Raw genomic sequence first — 27,812 nt, forward strand, 5'->3', positions numbered from 1 at the left:
AATTATTTGCGTCTATCAGACTGCTTCCTCTCGTGTGTTTCATGCCCCAGATATGTGAGAGAACACTTAAGCTGCAAACCGTGGAATATGATAGCATATGTAGCAAGCTTGTACCACCACAATAAATGAGTTTGTTGAGAGCACAAACCAGGGAAACTCTCCTATAGGGTCTGTAGATATTCAGCTGCCTTTGCCTTTTTGTGTGTTTGTCATTCATATGCAGAAATGTATAATCGAATGTGAATGAAAGTCAGGGACTTAGAAAATTAAAAACATAGACTCCAGATGATGGTATGATCTGTGACCCCTTCAAATGACTAAATAAAACACACTGGCACTATAATGTGGAAGGATACAAATGGTTTGCCTCCAAGATAGCCTTGTGCTTTTGTCAGATGGCTTTTTTTTGCCTACATCATTGAAAATGTGAATGATGAGCCAATAAGAATCTGATGATGCAAGCAATACATCACATGTTACAAGTACAATATTTTCTCCTGAATACGATATAAACATACACACTCCCTCAAAAACATGAAGGATATCATGGACAGTGTGTATGCACAGTATACCTCTGTACGATAAAAGGATGTAATTCATCCCCGCGTCACCCAATATGGATCTAATTTCCCTCAAATTAAAGCTGACAGTCCACACCTTAACCTCACATTCATTTCTCATTTCATTTCAAAGCCATTGTACCTGAGTGCAGAGCCAAGACAAGATAAATTCTGTCACTGTCAAAATACTTACAGACTGCACTGTATATGTGGCCTCTATGTAGCTACATACAACCCCGGGGCAACTGCAGCGCGATCGTGATGACTTTCTTCTTATCTTCGCATGATCTGGTTGCTCATTTTAACCGTTTCCTTGACACTGCGACTCTGTTCCAATTTGTATTCAGCAGGGCAATGGCGAAAAGTGTATCGCCCCTTGTATTTTATACCTTAATCTAGGATTCAATTTATATTTGTTTCGGTACTGTAGTTCCCCAGGTTTTAGTTGTCATGGCATGGTAGTTACAGGCTTGGCCTATCTGCCTTGTTTACATCGAGTGCTTCTGACACTTCAGCACAAATGTGATTAGCAGGATTAGGCCCCGTACAGGCCATGAATATGGCTTTCTTCAAAGTCCCTCTCTCCAATCCTCCTACGTGGCGAGGGTGTGTGCGACCTTGTAACAAAAACAACAAGACTCCAGGAACAAATGAAGGGAAAATGATAATTATTTTGGCTGTACACCGGAGCAGCCTCCCCCACTCCCCATGCGCCCAGTTTTCCTCTGCTGTAATGGCTGGAGGTTAAATTCTTACAGATTCCGGAAGCGTGCAACGCGTCTCCTCTGCAGGCAGGATAAGTTGTCTTTGTTTTCGCGAAGCTCTGTACTTGCCTGTGAATAATGGCATCTAACATCTGGCATCTGTTGATTTATCACAAGGGTCATTCTCGGAGCCATCCTCGTGTTATTGTGTAACGCGCACTCCCCTGAATACCTCCACAACCAATTCCATTTAGAGCCGATTGTTTTTTTTCCCAGAAAATGTTTCTCAAAGCTGGCAATGCCACACAGCGCTATATAATCCGCGTGACACAAGCGCGCACGCACTCGCGCGCACGCGTAAGTGTGCGTTAACGCAGAAGACAGACATCCTGAGATGTTATCGGAGATTACGGGCCTCCCTCGTGTCCGTTATGAAAAGCGGGATTCTTGCGGGGCGTGGGCGGCGGGACTGGGTGTCTGCCACATGCCGCGTGACTGGCCGTCGCCGACGCGGTGCGGCGCCCGTGTGCGTGGGATCCCCGCCCGGCGCAGCGACGCGCATGGCATCCTCTCCGCTGCGCCCACGGCCCACCCCGAACACAAAGAGAAGGAACGGGCGCTCCTCTCGGCTAAGCTGGCACCCAGGGCTGGAAATTCTAAATGCCGCCGCCGTGGATAAATGAATAACAATATAAAAAAAAACCAGTGCCTCCTATTCATTAACGGGGGCAGGCGCGCTCTCTCTCTCTCTCTCTCTCTCTCTCTTTCCTCAAAGCTGTCTTATGTGCTGAAAAGGGGAACAAAAAATGATTTTGAAAAAAACAATACTACTTATGTGTACCGCGGACATTCTTAACCTTAATTCTTTCCATCCGCGCTTTAATTTCCTTTTTATTAAAGATATTTTTTAGGCCTTTTTCAGCTTTATTGGACAGTATATAGTATAGAGAGACAGGAAGAATGGGGGCGAGAGAGAGGGGAAGACATGCGACAAATTGTCAGACGGTCGGATTCGAACTGCCGACGTCGCGGCTCGCAATGAGCATGCGGTCAGTGCTCTACAGGCTGCGCCACCGAGACACCCTCCGCGCTTTGATTTCAATGTTGTTACGCATGCGCTGTTTCCATGCCCGTCCCTATGCGTCCACTGCCACCGAATAAGACAAGTATGGATGCAATCTGATGGGTAGCATCTTAAGCTCAATACCGTACTGCTTGTTCCTCTGACCATGTGAACTAAGATGACCCATGCATTTATCCAGATTTGAATGGAAATATTATTTTTGGGCCTATCCCAAAAACCTGCTTTATATTAAACAACATTTTGATCCGCTGTACACATCCAACTATACAAATACCTTTCTTTTTCCATCAACTGTTCTGGTGGGAGCTCTTCTGAAGTGCTGCAAAAGAGCTTGTTGTCAATCCATTTTCTAAACTGTTGGTACGAAGAACATTTGCAGACGTTCACATACGTTACCCTGACAGTTTTTAATTTCCCTCTCCATTGTTCATCAAATATGTTATTAATGGCTAAAGTTGTTGTTCTGCCATGGTGATGGAATGAGAGCAACATGTTTTTCTGCGTTCCTTGGGGTCAGAGCTGACGGAGGGGTTTGAACACAGCTCACAAGGGGTTTGAACGCAGCTCGCAAGTTTGAACCATATGACACTTTTACGCCGCCTCGTTAAACAGCTCATCCTCCCAATACCTCCCGATTACGAGCCGACGGCTTTTAAGAGATGTGCGCTTATGAGCGACGTGAGGATGACTCCAGATGCTAAAACTCCCCCGTGTTTTATTTGGACGCGCGTTATGAGTCGCTAATGCCTTTCGTATTCCCAGAATAGACGCTCAGGGGACCCCTTAAGGTTTCATGGGCTGTGACAGGACGGCGATGTACTGTGTGATAAGATGCGGGGCACACACTGTACAGGCGATGTAGGTGTGTCGTGTGCTGGAAACGTCGGCCTGGTCTCGGTGACGGAGCACAGCCACGGTTCTGCTGACGTGGTGCAGCATGTCATTTCCAGGACCGGCAGCTTGTTAACCCTTTGAGTTGTCGGTTTTTTGGAATCTGAATTCTAAGTCAGTGTTCTAGAACTAGAGCAGTAGTGGTGTTTACATCAGCTGTAGAATGTTCAGGTAAGAACATGTTTATGACCTCACACCTTATAGGGTTAATAGACGGATGCTGACAGGATAAACCGGTGACTGTATCACAGTTTAGCACCATTTATTTTACAATGCTGGCAATTATCGTTCAAGGAAACACTTGCTTGGGGCAGTGTTTTCTGAGGAGCTGCAAATGCACTTCTATTGAAACTGAAAGTTGACTTCCTTACTGATCTTCTTGACTGAGGCAACCCCTGTTTGGGCTCTAACATATTGGCATTTATTAAAAACCTTCAATCTTGTCCTTCACTAAACATTTTTCCAACAGCCTTCATAGATGCCGCTTGGGGGCATATGGAGGCGTTAGAAGGTGTCCGTATTTAAGCTTGAAAAGACTTTGGCCTGGGTCCATGTCTGATTAAATGAATGTTGTGGTATTAGGCAAATTTGAATGAATGCAGATTACAAAAGGCTCCTGCAGAGGTCTTAATCTGCCTTAGCTGTGTGTGAGAGCATAGAGAGACAAAGAAACAGAGGGGAGATGCAGACAGACAGAGGTATAGCTCTGAACCTGCATACCTAAAATGGTATCTGTAGTGTTTGCTATGTCTTAACCTTGGGCGTACAGTAGAACAAAAAAGAGGCATTGCCCCTTTAAGGGATAACTCGGCAATGAAAGAGTGAGTAAGGTGTGTGTGCGCGTGTGTGTGTGCGCGCATATGTGTGTGTGTGTTTCTGCGTACATGTGTGTGTGTGTGTGCATGTGTGCCTGTGTGTGCGTGTGTGCTTGTGTGTATGCGTGCCTGTGTTTATGTGTGCACATGTGTGTGTGCGTGCATGTGTGTGTGCGTGTGTGTGTATATGTGTGTGTGTGTGTGTGTGTGTGTATGTGGGTGTGTGTATATGCATGTGTCTGTGTGTGTGTGCGTGTGTGTGTGTATATGCGTGTGTGTGTGCGTGCGTGTGTCTGTGTGTATGTGCGTGTGTGTGCGTGCATGTGTGTATATGTGTGTGTGTGTGTGTGTGTGTGCGTGTGTGTATATGTGTGTGTGTATATGCATGTGTGTGTGTGCGTGTGTGTGTATATGCGTGTGTGTGTATGTGTGCGTGTGTGTGTGTGTGTGTGTGTGTGCATACGTGTCTGTGCATGTGTGTGTGTGCGTGTGTGTGTGCGTGTGTATATGTGTGTGTGCGTGCGTATGAGATTGATAGAAAGAGAGGGGGGGGTGGAGGGAGGAGGACTGAGCATGCATTAGACACTCAGAACCATTCCTCTCTGGCTAAAGGCTAATGCAATTGCCACAATAAAGGAGTCTGAACGGGGCCCAGGGGGAGAGAGGGAAAGAGAGAAAGAGGGAAGTAAAGAGAAGACAACACTGACTCCAAAGCTTTATCTCCCCGAGGAGAACCGGCTAAAAGTCTCTCTCTCACTCACACACACACACACACACTCTCTCTCATACACACACACACACACACACACACACTCTCTCGCTCTCTCTCCTACTCTCACTCGCTTTCTCTCCCCAACTCTCTCGCTCTCTCTCTCTCTCCCACTCCCCTACTCTTTCCCTCCCTCTTTCTCTCCTGTTACTCCTCTTTTTCCCAGCCTCCCTCTCCTCTCTCCGGTCTGCAGACCGCAGACGGGGCCGAGGAGTGACTCATCAGGTTAAGAGCCGAAAACCCGGCAGAACCGGCAAACCGCCCCGGTGGGCGCTCACTACAACACCTGACTTCTCCCGCTGCCAGCCCCCAGCGCCGGGGAGAGGAGAGGAGAGGAGAGGAGGAGAGGAGTGGTGACGGATGGGAAATGCCACACACCTCGCGTCTCCTTTTTGATCGCCCCCGGAGTGGACCCCCTGCGCCTCGCCCCCTGGTATCCTCATCTGAACTGCCCCGGGCTCAGTCCCGCTCCGGCAGCCTCCCTAGGTAGGTCAGGCACTTTTTTCCTCTCTGTGCTTTTTCTACTTCTACCGTATTCCTCCGTCTCTCCGTAACTCCGCTCGAGCTGATCGTTCGCCGTCGAGCGCAGGCAGTGAACTTCAAAGCGGAGTTCTCAGCAACGTGTGGGTGCTAGGCGGCTGTTGCAGATGAGGGTTTTTGTTTTTTTTTCTTGCTAACTGTTTGTGAAAGCTTTTTCCAAAACACAGCTGCGCGTCGGAGCAAACAAGCCCAGAGAATGTGTGATGTGTTTGACGAAATCTGCATTCGCAGTTGCCGCTAATAGTGAAATGGCTTTGTAATGTCACCATCCCTCACAAATGTTGTTTTTATGTGCTTTCTGAGTATAGTCTTGCCTGTGAGGTAGAAGGAAAAAAGAGTAAGGTTTTTTTTTGTTTTTTTTGTTTTTTTTTAACAAAGCGCTGTTGCTGAAAGGGTTAAATCATTAAGCTGTTAAATTGTGTGTAAAACGTGGAGGCAGGGGACGCTAGCAGAGCTGGTGCACCTGGTGTGAAACCATGCAGGTGCTTGTGTATCAGTTGACTTGTTCTTTCTTTGAACTGCGTGATTGAACTTCGATCTGCGCGATCTTTTTCACAAAGTGTGTTATGTCGACCTTAACTTCAAGTCTAGCTATTTACATAACTTACTTTCCTCTCGCTGGAATGTCTTGGTTGAACTGCCCTGTCGAGGGCTGCGTTTTTCTGCGAGAGTGCAGGTAAAAGTGGCATTTACAGAGGAAGAATATATAATCCAAATTGTCAAGAAAAGGACCACTTTGGATAAAAGCGCTCTTCATTGCATGCAGCATGGAGAGAATTCACAATACATCAGCACGGCGTTTCTCTGAAAAAAACTGACATACAGTGTGTATTCTTCCTTTTCACGCCCAAACTATACACGTGACACATTGTTCCAGCGATGTACATATTCTTCTTTTTCCTGCTGAATCAACAAAGCAAAACATCTTTATCATACGGCCGGGCAAAACAACTTTATCTGTCTGCTGAACAATCAGACACAAGCACACACGTGATTGCTAAAAAGTTGTTTCTTAGGTGTACATGGTCTTCTGTTCGCAGTCATGCTTCTGTCTTTAAAATCGTTGGTTTGAATTCAGCTCAGGGTGGGGCTGTGGCAGGGTGAGTAACCCGCAGATTTTGAGCGTCCGGGCCAAACTGAGGATTGTCTGTAATACTGCAGACTGTAAGGGCGGTTGTCGCGATGGCAGGGTGGTGTTGGAAGTCGGAGATCACCGTTGGATGAGCGGATACGCTGGGTTGAGGTGTTGGGCGTTGCCGCTGAAACACCCGCCCCGGTTTATCATTCCTGGGTTTGCTGTGTACGAGGCTGAGGAAATGGTGTGTGTGTGTGTCTGTGTGTGTGTGTGTGTGTGTGTGTCTGTGTGTGTGTCTGTGTGTGTGTGTGTGTTTGTGTGCGTGTGCGTGTGTGTGTGTGCCTGTCTGCATGCGTGTGTGTGCCTGTGTGTGCATGTCTGTGTGTGTGTGTGTTTGTGTGCGTGTGTGTGTGTGTGTGTGTGCATGTCTGCGTGCGTGTGTGTGCATGGGTGTGTGTGTGTGTGCATGGGTGTGTTTGTGTGTGTGTGTATGTGTATGTGTGTGTGTGCGTTTGTGTGCGCACGCTTGTGTATGCATGTCTGTGTGTGAGTGTGTGTATGTGTGTGTGCATGTGTTTGTGTGTGTACATGTCTGCATGTGTGTGTGTTTGTCCTCAGTTCCACCCAGTGTGGGCTGGGGGATCGCAGTATGGACAGCTTCTGGAGTTTTATCAATGGTTTTACTGGTTTTACTGCAGTGAAGCAGAATGGGTGTGTTACCAGTGGAAATTACCCAGCACGTGTGAACAGCACATATAAGGGGGGGGCTCCTTTGATGCCTCTGTGCTTGAACTTTTGCTTTTACCCTGCGATAAACGACTTTGTTTGTCAGTCCTGTACTCTGAATGTAAACGCACACACACACGAGAAAGGGGAAAGGCCGTAAAATAATCTCCAGACTCACAATCTGGCTTAGGTTCCACACGACCCATCCCATCCCCCTCACCTCTGTTTATCCTGCACAATTAAATTATGTTCACTGCGAAATCTTAACTCCTTCTTCATCGAGTGGAACGTCGAGATTACGCTCCACGCTCTTTTGTGACCGACCGGGTTTAACGCCAAACGTCTTTTAACCGCTCCGGGAAAAGAAAGTCTGTGAAGCGAACACCACGGGGGCAGTGTGCCGGTTTTCGACGCCGGGCCCCGGCATTCCTGCTACATCTGGGACACGTTCGGCGCCGCAATTTCACGAATCGCTGAATAATCGGGCTGTGAAGCCTCTGTGATGTGCGGCTCCTAATAGGAGACATCTGTCATGGAAGAACAGTGGAAATGCGCGGAAGATTTAACGCCGGGAATGTGCGGTCGCCTCGCAAGCGCAGGGGCCGCGAAGTTTGCGGGTCGATGTCTCCGTCTCCGTCTCCTCCGCCGCTCGATGTTTCCCCGCCACGGCGCCCTCGCTGACGCCGTGTCAGAAACGAACCTCGGAAGCTAATCGCCCGCCGCCATTTTTCGCACGGCGATCTGCGCGACCGTCTGTCTGTTTTCCTTAACTGGTCGAGGGCCACCATTGTGTCCGTGTGTCTGTACTCGTTCCATTACTGGCTTCGCTTTCCTACTCTCGCTCTCTCCTTTTGGCCAGTGCAGAAGCAACAGCAATTATCCGAGCTACTGGAGTCTGGAATCGGATCAGGCCCGACAGCCTCTGCGCTGCCGTTCCCCTCTTATTGTAATGGATCATACTCGTGAAGCTAAGTGGTCAGATGAAAAAAATAGTGCAGCTGCAGTCTTTCCTTGCCGTGAGAAAAGCAGAGAAAAAAATGCCAGTCAGGATCAGGTCACAAATCATGAGTCACCAATCCTGGCCCTCATTATATTTACTAATTCCCTGAGCCATGAATATGTCAAATTTTAAATTACTGACCTGAACTAACCGGGAAACACAAATTGTTTTCTGTCAACCGAAAATTAAGTTGTTCTCCTTGACGCAGTTTGAGGCACAGTTTATATAGTTTATAACACTTTTTGAAAGTTTTTTATGTACAGGTACAAGGGTTAACACATTCCTTTTGATTTCTAGAGTTGAAGTGGCACTTACATTCCAAGTCAACAGTTCTGAAAAAAAAAAACAGCGGCACGAAAGGAGGAAAAGAATGTTCAGGAAGGGATCTTTTACACCCCCGTCCATTTTAAATGAACTTGGGGGATGTAGATGTAGGTGTTTTTTCTCTCTTTTACACTCCTGTCCATTTTAAATGAGAGTCACCGGGGAAACGTAGGTGTTTTCTGTTCAAGGGGCTCAGTGTGGCTTCCTGTGCTAATTAATGCCTGGTCATTATGAGCGGCGCTAATTACTTTTTAATGCTGTGCGGCTCCATAATCCCAGCATGCTCTGGGGCCCGGGACTGACACGTGAGCTGTGGGCAGCCGTCTCTCCGCAGTGCGGCTCTCCTACAGGACGGACCGCGGCCGCTGGGTTAGCAGCCACACTTCCTCTCCCGCTAGGAGCTAGCGATACGGGCTCAGAACCGCAGATGGTTTTGGGCCTGTCCCGTCGGGGCGACGTTCGCTCCGGAGGTAAGAGCGGTCGGCTGGCAGTCGGAGGCTTACCGGTTTGGGTGTGTCGAAGTGACCCTGAGCAAGACGCCTGACCCCCTATCGCTCCCGACCAGCTGATTGGTCCCTTGCATGGCAGCATTTCAAAGTTGGCGTGTGCGTGTGTGTGGGGGAAATGGGTGAATGAGAGGCATTGATTGTAAAGTACTTTGGATAAAAGCGCTATATTTCGGATCCGTGCGTTAGAGTTGACATTGTGCATGTACTGTATGTAGTGAACCTCAATGCCCACCTACAGTGTTGCAATTGTGATTCTACCTCCAGAACTCTGAGACTGAGAGTTGATAAAGATGTAGTCATTCGTTATATGGGAAAAAACAGGGCAGGGCCTTGTTGGGCTCAAAGCAGTGCCCTGCAGAAAAAAACAGCTCAAGCTAGGTTTTCAAACAGCCGGTAGCTGGTTGACCAGTTCAGACCGGCTCCATGCTCAACATGGTTTGACCAGCTCAAGCTATGTTTTTAAACAGCTGGTAATTTCAAGCTGGTTACAGCTGGATTTTACACCCTGTTAAAAAAAAAGTGATGAGATGGTGGTCCAATGTTTTAGTAGCAAGCATTGGGCTAAGTGACACCTGCCCTCAAAGCCCACAGCCACATGCCAGTTCGGTACCCTCTGTGCTAACGCAGGGGCTGGATCGCGCTCCTCTGAAATATTTAGCTTTGATTAAAATGCGGCCTCCCTTGTTTGTGCAGCTCCAAACAGTGGGGGCTGTGTGAGAGCCGTCTCCCAGGGGAGAAGCTGACGTCAGTGCGTCTAATTCCACCACCTCGCAGTTTACCCTGAAAACCGATCTCTGCTCCCCGCACTCGCCCGTGGCCGTCAGGGGGACAAGCTCTCCTCAGCGGGGGGAAGTGGAATAGCTCTGCTTCTGAGCGGATTAGCCTGTCAGAAAGGTCACAATAATGTTTATAATGCCAGTATTGGAAACAGTGAAAACCTGTGCGATCGTGTAGGAAGTTTAGTCTGGGCATAATTGTGACTGTCGCACCCCCCAAAGTTTCCCCTTAAGAAAAAGCCACATGTTGAAAAACTACATGTGTTGAAAAACCACATGTGAAGTTTTTATTGATTGAAACCTGTGTCAGTACTCCTTCTCTGCTTCTCTACGAAGCCTGGAGCACAGGTACTGGGCCACTGCTCTGCATTAATACTCAGACTGTTTTTGTTTACCTTACCTTACTTATCCTGGGTCACCCATAGGCAGTTCACTTTTAATCCGTTTATATTTCATTTTTACTGAAGTAACACAGGCTAGTGCAGTGCCCCATACTCTCAGAAATAAACGTACAAAAAGTGCCTAAAAAGCTACAAATGCTTGTCACTGGAGTGGTCCCATACAGGTACATAGAATTGTACCCGTAGCCAGCAATATACAATTCATTTGTTTCCTTTTTTGCTTGGAAAACATACTAATTTGCACCCAAAGAGAACATTACTGCACTTTCAGGGTATTTCTGAGAGTGCATCTGGGAATCACACCTGGGCTGATGGCCAGTAACCTAACCACCACACGACCCTGCCAACCTGTTTCAGTGCCCGTTCTCCCTTTCTGCGCTTGGCCCCTGTTTCTTAAATTAAACAGCACTACCTGTTCATAACAGGTAAATTTCAGAGCCTTCAAAGCAGGCAAAACTATTCGTATTATTGCTCTACACAAGTGCTGTTCCAAGCATATTGATTTTCCAGTCTCAGTGCTGGGCCCATACTCTTTCCATTAAGAATGAAAACAGATTTTATGGGGAAAATGTGGGCATATGTTTCAATTTTGAATGCTGTTGTAGCTAACATCTAAATTCCTGTGGTGAAAATACACATTTCACCTCAGACCACAGATCAATAATTCATAAAAGGATGAAAAACTGTACACGGCATAATAATGAAAATGCTGATAATTGATGTGCAGCATGAACAACACTAGTGCTAAAATATGAGTTACACTAGTAGATAGGTATAATTATAATTATTTTAATCATTTTAAAAGTGACATTTAGTAGCGTCAGTGAGACGTACACTCAGTGAACACTTTATTAGGTATTCATTAGACTTATTTTTTAGACACATTGGTCTTCTGCTGCTGAAGCCTATCCACTTAAGAGGTTTGATGTGTTGTGTGTTGTGTGTTCGCTGTTGTAATGTGTGGTTATTTGCATTACTGCCACCTTCCTGTCAGCTTTGACCAGGCTGGCCCTTCTCCTCTGACCTCTCTTATTAACAAGGCATTTTTGCCCGCAGACTGTTGTGCATATAAATCCCAGGAGATCAGCAGTTTCTGAGACTTTCAAACCAGCCTGTCTGGCACCAACAATCATTCCACGGTCAAAGTCACTTAGATCACATTTCTTCCCCATTCTGACATTCGGTCTGAAAAACAGCTGAACCCCTTGACCATGTCTGCATGCTTTTATGCCTTTAGTTGCTGCCAAATGATTGGCTAATTAAATATTAGCGTCAACAAGCTGATGTAGAGGTCTACCTAATAAAGTGCTCACTGAGTGAATATTACTTTAGAGGGGCTTTGAAGGTGCGCTCATCCAAACAGTTGCTGCAGGTGCTGGATTGAGGATGAATCGCTTGAACACAAAATGTCCGCCACTGCTTAATGATCCCAAAAAGAAAAAAAGTTTCATAAGTGCACATGACACAGAAAAAGACTGACAACATTTCAACCCCCAGGCATCCTCACAGGTGATATATTACTTTTGAATTCATTGCTAAAGTCAGATAAGTCAGATGTTTCAGTTGGCAACATTTTCTTTTTTTATTTGTTTTAATGAGATGGACATATTGAAAACATATAAACAGTAAGGATAACATAATTCATGCCAAGATAAAGTAGACAAATCAGATGGAACATGTTCCAAGGCAAGATAAGTCAAGTTCAGTTTTATTTTATAAAAGATCATTGTCATTAATAAAATTAACTTCATTTCCAATGATAGCTATCACGGAGAGATGTTTTTAAATGCATTTTTCCTAAACTAGATAATATAACCACAAGGAACAAAAGCACACTTAAATCACACTTTGAGCCAGGAGCATATTTTCACTTAATTTATTAAATACGTCAGTTTGGAGCCAAATCTTAACTCTTTATGTAATCTCTGATTCTTTCTGAACTAATTTCAAGGTATTAATTTGTTTCTCATAAAAGGCAATTACAGAATTATGTTTGCTGGAATTAATGCAGTATTTTCCGGTTCTGGATCGATGCTAATATTTTTCCAGAGGATATGAGAATGATTCATTCGGAGAACAACGCCATCACTTCCTGTGACACGTTGGATGAGTTCTGTGCCCCACCCTCCCGTGTTGTTGTCTTGGAAACTGTGGCAAAATGTGCCCCGCCCCAGTAAATACTGTATGTGGAAAATTACATCAACAGAGAAACATTTTCTGCTGCACACCTGACAGATAAACGCTCAAAGTCATAAAGAGGGGGAGGTAGTTTTCCATTCGAAGGGCTCTCCTGCTCTCCCTCTCTCCTTCTCTCTCTCCCTCTCCTCCTCGCTCCCCCTCTCCTTCTCTCCTTCTCTCTCCCTCTCTCATTCTCTATCTCTCCCTCTCTCCTTCTCTCTCTCCCTCTCTCCTTCTCGCTCTCCCTCTCCTTTTCTCCCTCTCTCCTTCTCTCTCCCTCTCTCATTCTCTATCTCTCCCTCTCTCCTTCTCTCTCTCCCTCTCTCCTCTCCCTCTCTCCTCTCTCTCTCCTTCTCTCTTTCTCTCTCTCTCTCTATCTCTCTCCCCCTCTCTCCTTCTCTCTCTCTCCTTCTCGCTCTCTCTCTCGGATCTGGCACCCCTTCTCCCTCTTTCGCCTGTCTTCCTGGCCCCCACAAAGTTCTGCCACAGCTCCCTCCTGAATTGAAAGTATACCGTGCATGTTTATTTACTCTTTAGCTGGGAAGGGGTGTTGGATTAATACGCATGTTAAATAGAGGTAGACATTAATATTTTCCCTTACTGGAAAAAGTGTACACTGCAGGGTCCTGTTAACTGAATGCTATTAACATATCCTAAAGGATTTGAGTGATTTCCTGCGGAAACGATACAAGGACATTCTGTCTCTTGACAGGCGATGAAAATGTATGGATGCAAATTGTCTGACTAGACCAGACATTGCACCAGAGATTTAAAGTGATGCGTCATTGCATTATGAAACCGAATCCATGTTTTCAAAACAAAGATATTTGAGCTGTTATAAGAGTCGAATGCTAATTATGTCTGCAATAGCTGCAAATAATAACGATGTTAATGGAGAAAATAGCAGTTACAAATTCGGATAACAACTGTTAATATGCATAATAATAGGCTAATACAGACAAGTATGTGCTAATACCTATGATTTGATGTGAAATGCCTTGGATTGTGTCCTCTCCTGACATCCAGAGCAATAGAAGCACACAAAGACTTGGGCTGTGGGTCTTTTGAGGGAGAAAAATTCACATAACCGAGAAAGGGGGAGACAGTGGGCACATTATCCCAGCTCCAGGACAAAGGGTGCAGCTTTAATGGAGATCTTTATTGTATGTAGCCCACTTCTTACACAAAGACTTGCTGGATGCTGGTTGCACACAGCACAAAACTCTGGCACATCAACATAAGCAGAGGAAAGATGAAAGTGCAATATGTTACAGTTATGAAATAATATGTTGGGTTCAGTGTCCGGAATATCACAACCCTGAAACAATCACAGTTGTACATTTTCCGTGTCCATGATTCTGAAACCAGATTATAAACCCTCTTATTTTAGTTGATAGCAAGCACTATCCTTTTATTACAGTATTTACTGATTTCGAATTGCACTGTTGGGACGAGTGTGCTTTTAAAGTTCGCTCGTAATTGTATCTTCCTCTCTTCCGCTCATCCGCTTTTCAAACCAGAGCCCACTCAAACGTAAACAATTACGTCATTCTGGAGCCACTATGTGGGCGACCCAAGAAATTACCTTTCGGGAAGTGTAAACAAGAGCAGCAGCAACAACAACAACAACTAGGCCTACTACTACTGCAACGAGTACTAATACTAGCCTACTCCTGCTGCTACTAGTACTACTACTGCAACTACTACTACTACTGCTTGTACTACTGCTACTACTGAACTAGTACTGCTACTACAACTAAACTATCAGAAATATGTATTATACACAATTGTGGTAATGTGAAGCTTAGCAATTATTTCCTGCTTGCTGCAGGTTTTGTTCAAGAATACCAAAATCCACCAAAATGCTTTACTTCTGCGATTTTAGCCATCGATTGTGGATTCAGAATTGTTGTAAAATGAAATTAGTGAAAGGCTTCTTATGTTACATTCTGGCTTTAAAATAATTATTTGGCTTTCTTCGATAAAAGTATTTCAAAACAGAATATAAATGGTATGAGTCTTAATGTAGATCTTAGAACCAACCGGTGAATGGATTGCTGGAGAAATGCACAAGTCATCTTTTCTTTAGGAGACATAATCCATTGCTCATTATCAAATATTTTGTCAGGAAGCCGTCCAAAATGTTAGTCCTTAAACTGGATTGAGAGAATGGATTCGCCCCAGAGCACATGGCAGTACTCCGTGTTTCGACAGGGATCCCCACAACAAGCCCAACCTGCCAACACTGTTGCTGAGGCCATCACATTGCACTGACTATTTCTCCTAACAATGCATTTGTATTTCCTAGCTAAAAACATCTGCTGTTTTTTTGTAATACAGATACCTGCTTCTGCAACACCTGTGAATTTATTTTAGAGACAGACAGCTTGAGGACAGAGAACTGGAACTGAGAAACGTTGTGATCTTTTTTTAATGTTTGCAAGAATATACCATAGATATGAAAGGAGCTAGAGGCATTCTTATTGGCATGTCTATGGTTTTATGAGACATAGGATGCTATACTATACTTATGATATGATTTTAACTATTGTATTGTAATTTGTTGTGTGATTCTGTGTGTAACTTTGTGTATTTGGCCTGCTGCTGCCAGTCCTGGCCCGGCCAAGGAGATCTCTGAATCTCAACAAGCCTATCCTGGTTAAATAAAGGTTAAAAATGTAAAAAGATTTTTGTTCATGTGAGTTTGGGTCTATCTCCCTGGAAGTGTTGGCTCTGAGGCTCTCTCTTTCTCTCCAAACAGGGAGGGGGCAGGCCAGGGGCACAGCTGGACGGCAGCTGGGGAACATCTGCAGACCGGGGGGTGAGCTACCAGTCTGGCTGCGGCCGGGAGGGTTCCTGGCACCGTGATTTGGTGCAAAAACAGAAACGAAAATCACATTGCCAGGGATTTCCACTCTGTCACAGCTTTATGACCGCCCACATGTGCGCCTTCTTCCCAGCAGAGTCCGCAACGGCCCCCGTCAGGGTTCCCCAACCGTCCCTAATGGCTCAGTGTCCTCGCCCTGGGAGTTCACTCGGGACCGGAGAAAACGCTCCTACACAACAGCGTTACTACATTTCTGTTCTGTGTGTAAGTGGGATTGTCTGAGGGCCCAGCTACATCACGTATTCATAGTCACGCAGAGATAAGAAAAGTTACCTTTATGGTTTTCGTGAACAAAAGTATATTGCAAAATCTCAAACCAGGCTCGTACCTGCACTGCTGAAAGAGTCCTTTTAATTCTAATCTTCTTGAGTCCGCTGGTTGCTTCCTAGGGTGAAAATTCCAAGCGTTGAAGACTCTCGAAGCTTACACACCGTATCATGTTTTCGGGAACTATCGTTTATCATCTAGAGGAATGCTGAATGACCTGCGGGAATATTTGACTGGAACGCACCATCTGAAACTGATCAGCGGGCCAAAACTTAACCATGCATTTGTTGGGGGGGGTTTCAGCTTAACGGAAGGAATGGAGATGGTTAAAATTTCAGAGTGTGGGAGCAGTATTGAATACACAGTTCTCTGGGATTCAGCATTGAGGGGGTGGAGGAGGAGAGGAAATTTACTGACCGTGCCTAATTTCATGTGTGCTCGACCGGGACATACAGTACCGCGATCCACCGGACAACACGCATGTCAAGAGCTGTCGTGTCCGCCGTTTCCCCAAGAGAGACTGTCCGCCACGCCATGCGCAAGTGCATCCTATAGCCCAGTCGCTTTCAAAAGGCACAGAGCTTAGCTAATTGTCGAGCATTGATCGCTTTAATATACTGTTCACAGTGGCTAAGTTCAGTGCCTGAGGTGAAACAGTTAATAGGATGTAAAGAGCGTGTTTGGGAACGCAGACCGCCCCCCCGCCCTTCTTCGTTGGAAGGTGACGGGAAAAGAAATGGACAGAGTGGGCATGAAGACCTCATTATTCCGCCGTGGGTACGGAGCCAGCAGTGTGCAGAGTAGCAGGTTACCCATAAAGCAACTGAAGAAGGAAAAAAAAAAAGCTCAGGAATGTTCCCTAAATGTCAGGCCAGTGGAGGCACGCAGAGTTCTCGTTCACCTGGTTGAGTGCGTAGCTTTGACAGTGAGCAGAGATACTGATTTACGTGCCAAAGGCAGGGCTTTCCACACTCTCAAAGCGGGGGTGGGGAGGTGGGGTGATGGCCGGGCTTTCCCCGAACGGTTCAACAGCAGGGTCTGTTTTTATGTTGTTGTTGTTGTTCTTTTTGTGTATGTGTGTATTTGTCTCATCCAGAAAGAGAGAGAGATAGAGAGAGAGAGTGAGCACGAGAGAGATATGGACAGAAAGAGAGAGAGATCTATAGACGAAGGTAGAGAGAGAAAGAAATATAGAGAAAGAAAGATATCGAGAAAGGGAGAGAGAGAGATAGAGAAAGAGAGAGAGAGTTAACATGAGTTAAAGGTACTGACCGCGAGTCAATATCCATGAGTGAGACATATGAAGCTTGTCAGGCAGACAGATGAGGCGCTAAGGCACATCTATTTTTCATCTCGTACTGTACCAGACGCTCTTTATGCTAGCCGTCCGCTGAATTGACACATCAGCCCGCTCCTGATCCAACAGTACCCGTCCCTCCAGTCGTTGGATTCATCTGCTCTCTGTAATTACTGCATGATGGAAGCCATGATGGAAAATTAGTCTCGGGGACAGATTCCAGCGAGGGAGATGCTTGTGTCCTCAGCTCCGCCAGGCCCCTGGCTCGGCGCAGTGCATTGTGGGACAGGTCAGGGTTGTGACCTCCCGTGCCTACTGAACTGGTATCAGTGTGTCTACAGAATGCTGGCTCAGTTCAGCAGGAACAGGAGTGGAGCCCAATCGGTGCCAGTCATTGCATCATCACCATCCAATCAGCGCGCAGCCTATGATGTCATTTTCTTAATCCCACCCCCTGGTTTCCTAGTCGTACTCGATTCAGGTGTGGAAAATCATATACATTTCGATGTTTAAATTCTCTTCCTGGTTTTAGTAGCTAAACGCCCACAAAACGTTTTGCTAAGAGCACTGACAAAGGTTTTTTGAAAAGTCTCTAACCCTGCCCCCAGAGCTCAATTCCCCCTCCACTTCCTGTGGTCTGCTCTCTGTGATAACACTAAGCAATGTCATCCGATAACTATGCAAACACATACTGTATGTACGTCATGTCACGTGGAAAATTTTTTTTCAAACAGCACGGGATAATATCAGTTAGACCCAAAAATGTGCATAGTTCTACCAAAATCACAATTGTTTTATTTGGATCAGTATAGAAGCACAAATCAAAAGCTCTGGGATGATGTGAAAAACTATGTACGTGAGTGAATTATCAGATATAGGAGGTCAGCATTTGATGGTTTCTGGTTGTATATTCACTTCATTCGCTTATTTTTGTACATTCAATGTGCTGTATTCTGATTCACACCTCAAGTGTATTCCATCATGGTCACAATTTAATATAAGGTTCCATGAACTGGCATGAACTAACAGTTATTAACTAGCTTAACTAACTACTGCTGAGAAGTTAATCTGTACAGCTCTGTTAATGTATTTGTACATCATTAATTTTTGTTAACAACTATATTAGTTATTACAAATTCACATTGGAATGAAAAGGTCAATTTATATATTTGTTAACTAATCCCATGGTTTGCTAATGCATAAATATCATGCAACAAATATGTTAGTTAGTTGTTAACAAATGCATGAACTAATCACAAGTTAAATTCATGCTTAATTCATGTATTTGCCTATCATTAATTAATGTTCACAACTACATTAGTTAAGGCCCATTCATGGACCTTATTGTAAAGTGTGACCAATGTATCTCATCTTGTACTACTGCCACTGTACAGCGTCTGTTCTCAGAAGCTGTACCAAGGACATAAACATTCACAAACCTGCCATTGCAGTCTAAAAATGAAACCGCATACTGTATGTGAAATGCATGAACTGTCTGCCCATTGATATCACCGAAGATATGAATATTTCAAATGCTCTTTCCAATGAGATAATGTAATGGGGAGTGAATTATTACCGTGGAAATATTTAATGTTTTTGCTTTTTATAAAACTGCTGAGTTTGAGAATACTATTTAGCTTGTGCTTGAGTGCAAATTGTCTGTATGATTAGCTTGTCGGTGTGATTTAATTCAGCCCATCTGTTTACCCCACCAAAGCATGCAGAATGCAAAAGCACTGTGCAAAGCATGACACAAGATAGCCATAAATATGCAAAGCACAAATTCCTCAACATTCAAATAGATATTATTGCCTTGTTTCAGACATAACATGTTACCTGGCTTATTTATGCAGAGGGAAGGTACACTTCATTACAATTGCCAGTGATTTCTGTCCATCTGACAGATTATTGATCGGTGAAGGCCTTTGTTTCAACCATATAACTTTTTCTGGGCAATTATGTTCAACCTTGAAGAGATTAGTGTAATACTTAGTACGTATTTTAATGTTCAGCAGACTCAAAAATCCATTACAAACGGGAAGCCTGTCTCTAGGGCACTTCTCTCGGTGAAATGCAAACAATTGATTTTTGAATTGACTCCTTTTTTTTCCTATTTTCCATAAGAAGAGCAGCCGAAGTGGTTTGGAAATTGCTGTGTGCTGAACATTTGTGTTGTTCTGAAGCTCGATGATACGAGCACTTGGGCTACTTCTGAAAATAAACGACTGCCCTGCTGAAAAACAGCTAGGTTTTGAATCAGCTGGTAGCTGGTTGACCTGCTTCCAGCTCAGACAAGCTACCACCACCAGCTGGTTGACCAGCCCATACCCAGCTAGACCAGCTTTATGACCAGCTTGGTCATGCTGGTTGACCAGCCCATACCCAGCTAGACCAGCTTTATGACCAGCTTGGTCATGCTGGTTGACCAGCCCATACCCAGCTAGACCAGCTTTATGACCAGCTTGGTCATGCTGGTTGACCAGCCCATACCCAGCTAGACCAGCTTTATGACCAGCTTGGTCATGCTGGTTGACCAGCCCATACCCAGCTAGACCAGTTTTATGACCAGTTTGGCCATGCTGGTTGACCAGCTCATACCCAGCTAGACCAGCTTATGACCTACATCTCCAAGCTGGTCGAGCAGGCAGAGCTGGATTTTACTGCAGGGCGGTTCCTCAAATTGAGCCAGTGGAACCAACAGACCTCTGAATATATGGGGTGGGGGGTCTGATTTCAACTGATCTCCCCCCCCCCCCCCAACAGCCCCAATATGTATTAGGCCCATAATTCAAGATTATATGTACCTTATGAGGTTCACAGTAAGCAGATCGAGAAATATGTTTGTGCCGGACCTTCACCTAGCCCTCTCACGGTTTCCATAGTGATGTCAGGATCCTCCTGACGTATCGCAGGGCTGACATGTTTCGGCTGCCTCGTTTCGCTTGGGTCTCGTTCGCTGCCAGTGGCTTATATCGAATCAGCGTCCTCTCGGCCCCCGGGCCCTGGCCATGTGCGGGTTCTATAATTGATTTAAGCTGAGACACACCAGCTGAGCAGCGTGGCGGATCTGGCTTCTGGCGACCGGTGGCTCCTCGGGGTCCTTCCAGGTCGCCCGGCGCGAAACGCCTGCGCAAAATCACGCCTTACTGGCTAAATCGTTAGTCTGATTCAGGGGTCCTCAGTCTTTCCCTGAAAGTGCCAGTGTGGGTACTGGCTTTTGATCTAAGCAAGCAGTCACACGCCTGATTCTACTAATCAAGGTCCTTAGCAAAGTCGGTACTGGTTGATTAGTGGAATCAGGTGTGGAACTGCTTGGTTGGAACAAAAGCCTGCACCCACACAGCGCCCCTTTCTGAATAAGATTGAGGACCCCTGGTCTAATTAATCAGAACCACAACAAATGTATTGTTATAGAAAAATGGTTCTTCTATGATAATAAAATGTGTATTCAATGCTTTTACCAGATCCTCCATATTTCCTTTCTGATTTTTACATTAAATAACTTACTTTGTTGTAATTGTTATAGCGTCAATACATGTTTTCTAAAAAAAATGATGTCAATCATTAAATAAACATATGGCTCCTTTTACTTTCAAATATAAGGATGGGTATAAATGATAGAATGTACATGCATGCAGTTCACCTGTATTTAATTATTAAAGAGTGTGTCATTCAAATTATGTCATTAATATCCTATAGCAGCTACATGTTGGCACCCCTTGATGTCCCCGTGTAGGATTCATGGCTGCTGTTGCTAGGTTACTGGTGATGACAGCCAGCTTCAGGGCCATTTCTCCATAGCCATAGGTCAGCAGTAACACACTGTGTCCTGGGCCCAGCTCTGAGCTGGAGATCAGTATCTGTTTGCATGCAAACCCCCTGGTACAAATCGTCCTGAAAAGGAGCCAGATCTAGCACAGATTTAACTTCTGTCCCAGCCTCCAAGTTTTGCACTCCTTCACCCAGGTGCAACTACTAAATGCCTGGAAGAAAAAAAACGAGTGTTGAATGCAAATAAAGTTTGCTTCTTGTTATGTGTCAGCTGGAATGCGTGTGTCATTCTGTGTCTGTTTGAAAGAGATTCTTTTTCCTCCCATCCAGTGGACCGAGTGATTGATGAGAATTTTCTTCTTCGGTCATTTTTAAACAGAGTGGGCGAGAGGGGGGGCAAATTCAAGGTTTTAGAACAGAAATGAAGTGAAAATTCTTTGTAAGTCGTAATCCCTCACGAATCTCCTGAACAACACTGACTGGGATGACTGGTAGTTGGAGTCTATAATTCACAAGACCACGATTAAGCTAGCTGGAAATGACTTCCCCCTGTACTTCCCCCTGTAGCCGACAATCTCCTTATTTTCAATACATTTTTATTTTTTCAGGTGAAATAGCCTACAACCTTTCCTGTCCTTCGCGTGTGCACAGAGATACGATTCTCACTCGCCTTTAAACGTGTCTGTTACTTGTTAACGTTACACAACCGCGCGCTCTCGGTAAGTAATGTGGAGGTTAATGCGCAGGGAGCCAGGTGGGTTGGTCCCTTCGTTCAGCCGGGGCCCCGGCGTCATACGGTACATCATTAGCTGTCTGTTTGAACACCTGAGGGTGACGAAGAGTAATTAGAGAGGGCACAGCCTCGTCTGCACGCAACGGCTATTAACCCACTGCACTTCAATTAGAGCGGAGAAAGCAGGCTCGTTGTCGGAGAGACGTGCCTTGTGCGGATCAGCCCCTAGGATGTCAGAAACGGGAGGACAAATAGCTCAGCTGTCAGCTAATAAACCCTGGAATTTGTCCTTGCTTTTTCATCACGTACCGGGTCTGGAACATAGCCAGGAGTTTGAGAGGCTTATCCCTCTCTCACGGTAAAAAGAAAAAGAAAAGAAAAAACCGTAGAGAAAAAAAGTTCCAGGCAAACGAGGCTCACTCACAAACCACTCGTTTTGCCGCAAATACGAGTGGTTATACGGAGACGCGAAGGAGGATCTCGGTTCAAAGAAACGGCGGCGGGTGAATTTTTGTCTGGCCATCCTGGCTGCGTCTCAGACAAGGCATTCATTTTAACGAGCCGCTGGGATTAGCCGTGTAATCTCTCTGCTTACCGGCGTGACCTTGGCCCGTTGGAGGAAAAACAAATTGATCGATACGTTGTCCTTTGAAGGATGTCTCATTAACTTGTAGTCTCTCTTTTGAAAATCCTGCGGCAGAGACTCTCCGGCTCGAGTCTGCCATACGCCGGTACCTCACTAAGTCCGTCAGAGCGAACACATTATACAGAGGCCATCCGTCTTCTCCCCCCATCAGCCCGGAGTTATCAATCAACCGCAGGGACGGGGGAAAAACACTTCTTCTGTCACCGTACGCCTCATTTGCTTCCCAGAGCCGGCCACCACGGTGTCTCTGCAGCTCATTACCGCTGGAAATTGGCACGCCATGTCAGCCCTGATCATGTGATCGTTTTCCCATTTTCGGCGCAGGGCAACGGTTCACTGACACTGGCCAGTGAGGAATCCATGGGAACCGACGAGAAACCAAGGTCGTGCGGCCTATGTTTTGTGATGCACTTGACTTTAACACGTGACACCTCCACTCTCCCATGCTGAAACAAACAACTCTAGCTAGGTGTTGAAACCAGGGTTGACCAGTTCAGACCAGCTCAATACTGACCAGCTCAAGCTATATTTTGAAACTGTTGGTAGCTGATCTGCCTGGATTTTTTCAGCATGGTCCCTTTCTTATATACTCCTCTAAGCATCTGACACATAGAATACAATGTTGACTTATACCAACAAGGTGAGGAGCTGGTGCAACAGAGAGTGACCCAGAGTAGACAGGGTGCATTGTGGGAGACTGATGTAATGGATGTGGGTATTACCTCAGACAGGAAGGATCACTTGAGGAGAGGGGTGGCGAGAGGCGGAGAGAGAGAGAGAGGGGAGAGATAGGCTCGGAGAACACCTCACAAAGCTGCCTTTGTTCCCACCGGACGACAGGATCAAAAGCGGCTACGTCAGCTTAGAGAGGACTCGGCCCGCTGAAGGGGAACCCCCACCCCACCCCCCTCAAAAAAACCTCCACCGCCCCCTCCCTCAGCCCTTCCTCTCCTCCTTTCAGTCTGCAGGTATATCGTTTCAGCCAGACAACTTCTAATGATGGAATTCATCACATACCTACTGTGTGCCCTGTGGAGAGGCCCAGTCTCGGGTTTCTGGTGCGCGGCGTAAACACACAAATGTGATCTCCCTTTAAAGCAACAATATAAGGTCTAAGATTACTGTGAACTAGAACAGGCAAAAAGACGGAGTTGATATTGCATTGAAAAAGAAGAACGCGTCAAGTGCAATCTTAAAGGCACTAGAGTTACCTCGGGTTGCTTTCATATATAATACTCTTCTTTGAGTCATTATCCTCTGGGCTGTCAGGGAGAGGTAAATAGCTTTGCATGCATCTGGGAGAGTATGCTGTCATTGGAGATACTTATTTCTTCATAATTCTGCTCTTGGGGTTGCTGGGTGGCTCATCTGTCAAAGGCGCTGTGCTAGTGCATGAATGGGCCTCACCGTCCGTCTGGTATCTATCCAAAATCCAGGCTGTGTTGCTGTTGACTGTGGCCAAAATCCCCTCAGCTGAAAATAACCGCTTAAGCTAGTGGCTGGTAGCTGGTTGACCAGCTCAGACCAGCTCCACATTCAACATGGTTTGACCAGCTCAAGCTTTGATTTGAAACAGCTGATAGCTGGTAATTCAAGCGGGTCACAGCTGGGATTTTGCACCAGGGTCCACAGGGTGAAAAACAATTTGCTCTAGCATTGCCCTGCTTGGGATGGTTGCAGACAGTTGGCAGCATTGCAACACACACCAGCAACCCCCTCTGATTCGATCAGGCGCCCGCACGTGTGCTTAAATCGCACAGGAAGTGTCTTCATACGACTCACGTCTGTGCAAGCCTGACTTGTGAACTGCCATACCTGTGAACCATGAAGCCCGGTGGTGATAATAAGCGATGCTTTCAGAGGAAAGCGCACGTGCCCCTCTGAGCTTGTCCCGAACTGATTGCAGGCGGTAGCAGGAGTGTGTTTTAAAGATCACACACAGCCACCTGTCTTACACATCCTGAACACAGAAATGCTCCATCTTGTGGATGGTCTTATAGGAAACTGACGGCCAGACGGTCTTGCAGAAGCATTTTATTTTCAGTCCAAAGCAGAATCAGGTGGAATTTGTATGCTATTTTGCATTGTATTAATGTGTGCTGGAAAAAAAGTTCATTTGAAACTATGAGTTGAGGAAATATGATTTATTCAAACAATGTGAACATGTTGACAGTGACCAAAATATAAGAACAATTATGATAGTAAGGCAACATTTTACAAAATATAATATCTATAATTCAGTTTTCAAGATTTTGCTATATTGTCATCTACAATAGGCATCAACAAGAACATTGTACATTCTGCAGCAATTGAACAAAAGAACAGAAGCTCATTTGAAACTATATTGATTATTTCGAACAGCAAAGGTTTGTAAAACAAAATTACAGTAGAAAAAAAGTACAAAGAACCTTTATTGAATATGAGTATAGAGAAGTAATATTTTACAATATATTCACTCTGTCACTCAATATATAAATCAATTCAGTTTTTTCCAAATCATTTCCATATTTTTCACATTTTCAGCACAACTATAAATTTGTCAACTATTTAAACAGAGAATCTTGTCCATATATATTTATTTTAATTCACATTAATTTATTGCACATTCAGCTGCCTCAAACATGAATACTGAACCCTCAGATATAACAGTATTGTTTACCTGATGCCATAAAATTTATATTTTTCCTTCCACTGTCTCTCAGGCTGTGTGTGCGAGTGTGTGTGAGTGCGGGTGTGTGTCTGTGTGTGTGTGTGCGTGTATGTGTGCGTGTGTGTGTGCACACACGCGCGCCTGGGCTTGTGACACAGAGACTCCGTTAGTCTTGTGGATTCACTCAACCAAAAAACAAAAAACAAAAGGACCAAATCGCGAGTGGAGGGGGCCGCCGCGCAGAGGAAGGAAACGGGGGGCCTCTTGGGGGAGGGCGGGGGGCCCGAGGTGCAGAGGTGCAGGGGAGCGGTTAGCCGGAGGAGACACGCCCAGGTTTCCGTGGTCTAGTCGGTGGACACGGACAGGCAGGACGTGGTGGAGCTGAGGCGGGGCTTCTTGGCCTTGCGGACGGGTGGGGGGCTGGTGCTCAGGCTGCGCACGTGGTTGAAGCTGTTGCGCAGGCTGCTGTGTCTCTGCGAGCCCCCGGACGTGCTGCTGGTCTCCTTGGTGCCGGCGCTGCACGTCAGGCAGCGCAGCAGGTCGGCGATGGCCTGCCGGAGCTCGGCGCTGCCCAGCGCGTAGATGGCCGGGTTCAGCGCCGAGTTCAGCACCGCCACCGCCAGCACCCAGCCCGAGCTGTTCAGGGGCTTGCAGGCGCGCGACTGGCAGAAGAAGTCCACCAGCAGCAGGGTGAAGAGGGGCCCCCAGCACAACATGAAGGCCACCACGATGACGACCACCGTCTTCAGCAGCCGCATGGAGCGCAGCCGAGTGCGGGTGGAGCCCACCTCCGCGCTGCCCCGCAGGTGCCAGTAGATGGCGCCGTAGAGCACGCTGATGGCCATCAGGATGAGGAAGAAGATGACCAGGGTGAAGAGGACGTAGCTCTTGGAGTACAGCGGCAGCAGGGTGGAGCAGCGCTCCAGCTGGCAGACGCAGTTCCAGCCCAGCAGCGGGAGGAAGCCGATGGCGAAGGCCAGCAGCCAGCTGAGCGCCACCATTCCGTAGACGCGGCACGTCTTCCGGGCCGACTTCTGGTGCAGCGGCCGCATCATGGTGGTGTACCTCTCCACGGCGATGAGGAGCAGGCTGAAGATGGAGGCGGTCAGCGCCACGAAGAGCACGCCCTCCCGCAGCATCCAGAGCGCGGGGCTCAGGCGGAAGGTGCGGCCGCCGGACATGAGGATGTTGATGACGTAGGCGGCGCCCGTCAGCAGGTCGCTGACCGTGATGTTGGCGATGCAGACGTAGACCCAGCGGTGCCGCAGGCGGAGGCGCAGGAGCACCGCCAGCAGCACCACCAGGTTCTCCGCCATGATGGAGACGCTGATGAGCAGCCAGCAGGCCTCGGCCACCCCCAGGCCCTCGCTCTTGGCCGGCCGGTTCACCAGGCGGCCCGTGCGGTTGTAGTGCTCCTTGACCACGCTGACGTTGCCCGAGCCGTACAGGTGGGGGCAGGAGCCGGGGGAGCTCAGGGACTGGAGGACCTCCATGGAGACGACGGTGGGAGAAAGTGAAACTCCTGGGCGGGCGGGCGAGTCTTTGGACTCAGGCTATCACTCTGTTCCCGGGCTGAGCTGAGGGTCTCCCTGTGGGCACGCACTCTCCTGCGGAGGACGGAGACAGAGGGGTAGATGAAGATCTGCATGTCTGCCCATTCATCACTCTGTTCCTGGCCTCAAGGTTATCACAAAAATGCTGCACCCAAGCAATCAGCTTTGACGTCATGCTCTCATATAGTTCGACTCATAGCTGAACTCATCTGACTCATCTGACCAGCAAAGTAAACGTGAGAAAAAAATAATAAATCTCCAAGAACATTAACACTATAATTTCCGGAGAACACAAATTTTTACATTTTCTAAGAACACGAATTACCATGAATGCATGTGCACATTGGTGGATAATTAAGATACATTAGTTTAAATATTGCTACCGCTGATAAGATCTCATCTTACACATTTGCTTTTGTACGTGTGCTTTAGACGGACACCGTTCCCGGGAGCTTTTGAAAATGTGTTACAGTATGCTTGTATATAAGGGGCATATTCCAGTACATCTGCTTCTTGAAGTAATGAAATCAGTAATCCTACAATCCCTGGTGCTGTATGAAAGTTAACCCTACATCTAACAGTATTAAAAAATAAAAATAAAAAAAAGCACAGCGATCTTCACTGAAATTGCCGTCTCCTTTGTTAAATTCCCTCAGGTTGTTCATGCATATTTATTTGCACACTCTCCTGTTAATTATAGTGCTGAACTGTATGTGCAATAAGGCTAATCCAATAAAAATGAGCTTCCCTTACTTCATCAGATTTGCACTCAATGCAATTTATTAATACTGGCTTCTCAGTGCAATGGAGATGGCTTTTTATATACAGTAGGGTTTTTATATTTTTAGCCCGCAAAATGCCCAATATACGAGGCAAATGTGTCATGTTGTTTGCTTGTGTGCTCCTTTAATCATTTTAACCACAATGCAGTGGTATAATTAGCATAAATCTACTAATAGACTCCTTAGGGAGTTCGCTAGTTCTGAGGGACTAGTGGTGTAAGTGGCAAACGCCCATGCAAAAGCTTGCTTTATCTACAGTCCCTGAAAAGAGATTTGAATATACACCACGGATCGTACATTAAATTGCAATTATTGAAATAAAAACATTCCCACTCTAGAGCCTGAAAATATACCTGAAAGTGACAGGTAAAGAAAAGGGTTCAGATAAATGTAAAAAAATGCTAATTATATGACCTTACTGTATGACGGTAAAATCTTGCAAATTGTATAAGTTTAGAATTATAACTGTCTGATGGAGTCATCTCCCTGTTTGTACTATAAACTATAGTTTCTCATGAAAATGCACTGACAGTAATGATTGTATTTTAATTAGTATTATAATTAGTAGTTGTCATAGTAGTCATGGCAACAGAAAAAAACTTTCTTACTTGAAAGTTTGAAGAATAAATTCTGAAATATCAATAATTTGCTCATTTTCCAACGAAACCTGTCAGTAAAGGTGAGTAAACATAGAGTTATTGACTCACCTGTGGCTCCCAGCACAGCTCCCTCCTACAGTCACTGCGGGTTGCTCATCTCACTGCGAGAAACTACTGATGCTTTCACATCTACATTGAACAGGGAAGGAAGCTCCTCAGCATCTCTGCGGGTTGCCACACCCATTGCGGGTCAGAAGACTCTCTGATGTTTCACA

General features: G+C 46.0%; 1 protein-coding gene and 1 long non-coding RNA gene across 2 annotated transcripts; one reads left to right on the plus strand and one right to left on the minus strand.

Annotated features, from left to right (window-relative positions):
• Positions 1–5,044: 5,044 nt before the first annotated feature.
• LOC133125818 (uncharacterized) lies at positions 5,045–20,837 on the plus strand. The gene is made up of 2 exons (XR_009708461.1): positions 5,045–5,309; positions 15,114–20,837. It is a non-coding gene; the product is annotated as an uncharacterized LOC133125818 (long non-coding RNA).
• A 3,245-nt stretch (positions 20,838–24,082) lies between these two features.
• s1pr4 (sphingosine-1-phosphate receptor 4) lies at positions 24,083–27,812 on the minus strand. Its single transcript, XM_061237323.1, has 2 exons — positions 27,646–27,812; positions 24,083–26,210 (listed from the first exon to the last, which is right to left on the minus strand). Exon 2 carries the CDS (start codon positions 26,094–26,096, stop codon positions 24,948–24,950), a length of 1,149 nt encoding a protein of 382 aa, XP_061093307.1. The 5' UTR covers positions 26,097–26,210; positions 27,646–27,812; the 3' UTR covers positions 24,083–24,947.

The sequence above is a fragment of the Conger conger genome, chromosome 4 (assembly GCF_963514075.1).
Source record: "Conger conger chromosome 4, fConCon1.1, whole genome shotgun sequence".
In the NCBI taxonomy this organism is placed as follows: Eukaryota; Metazoa; Chordata; class Actinopteri; order Anguilliformes; family Congridae; genus Conger; species Conger conger.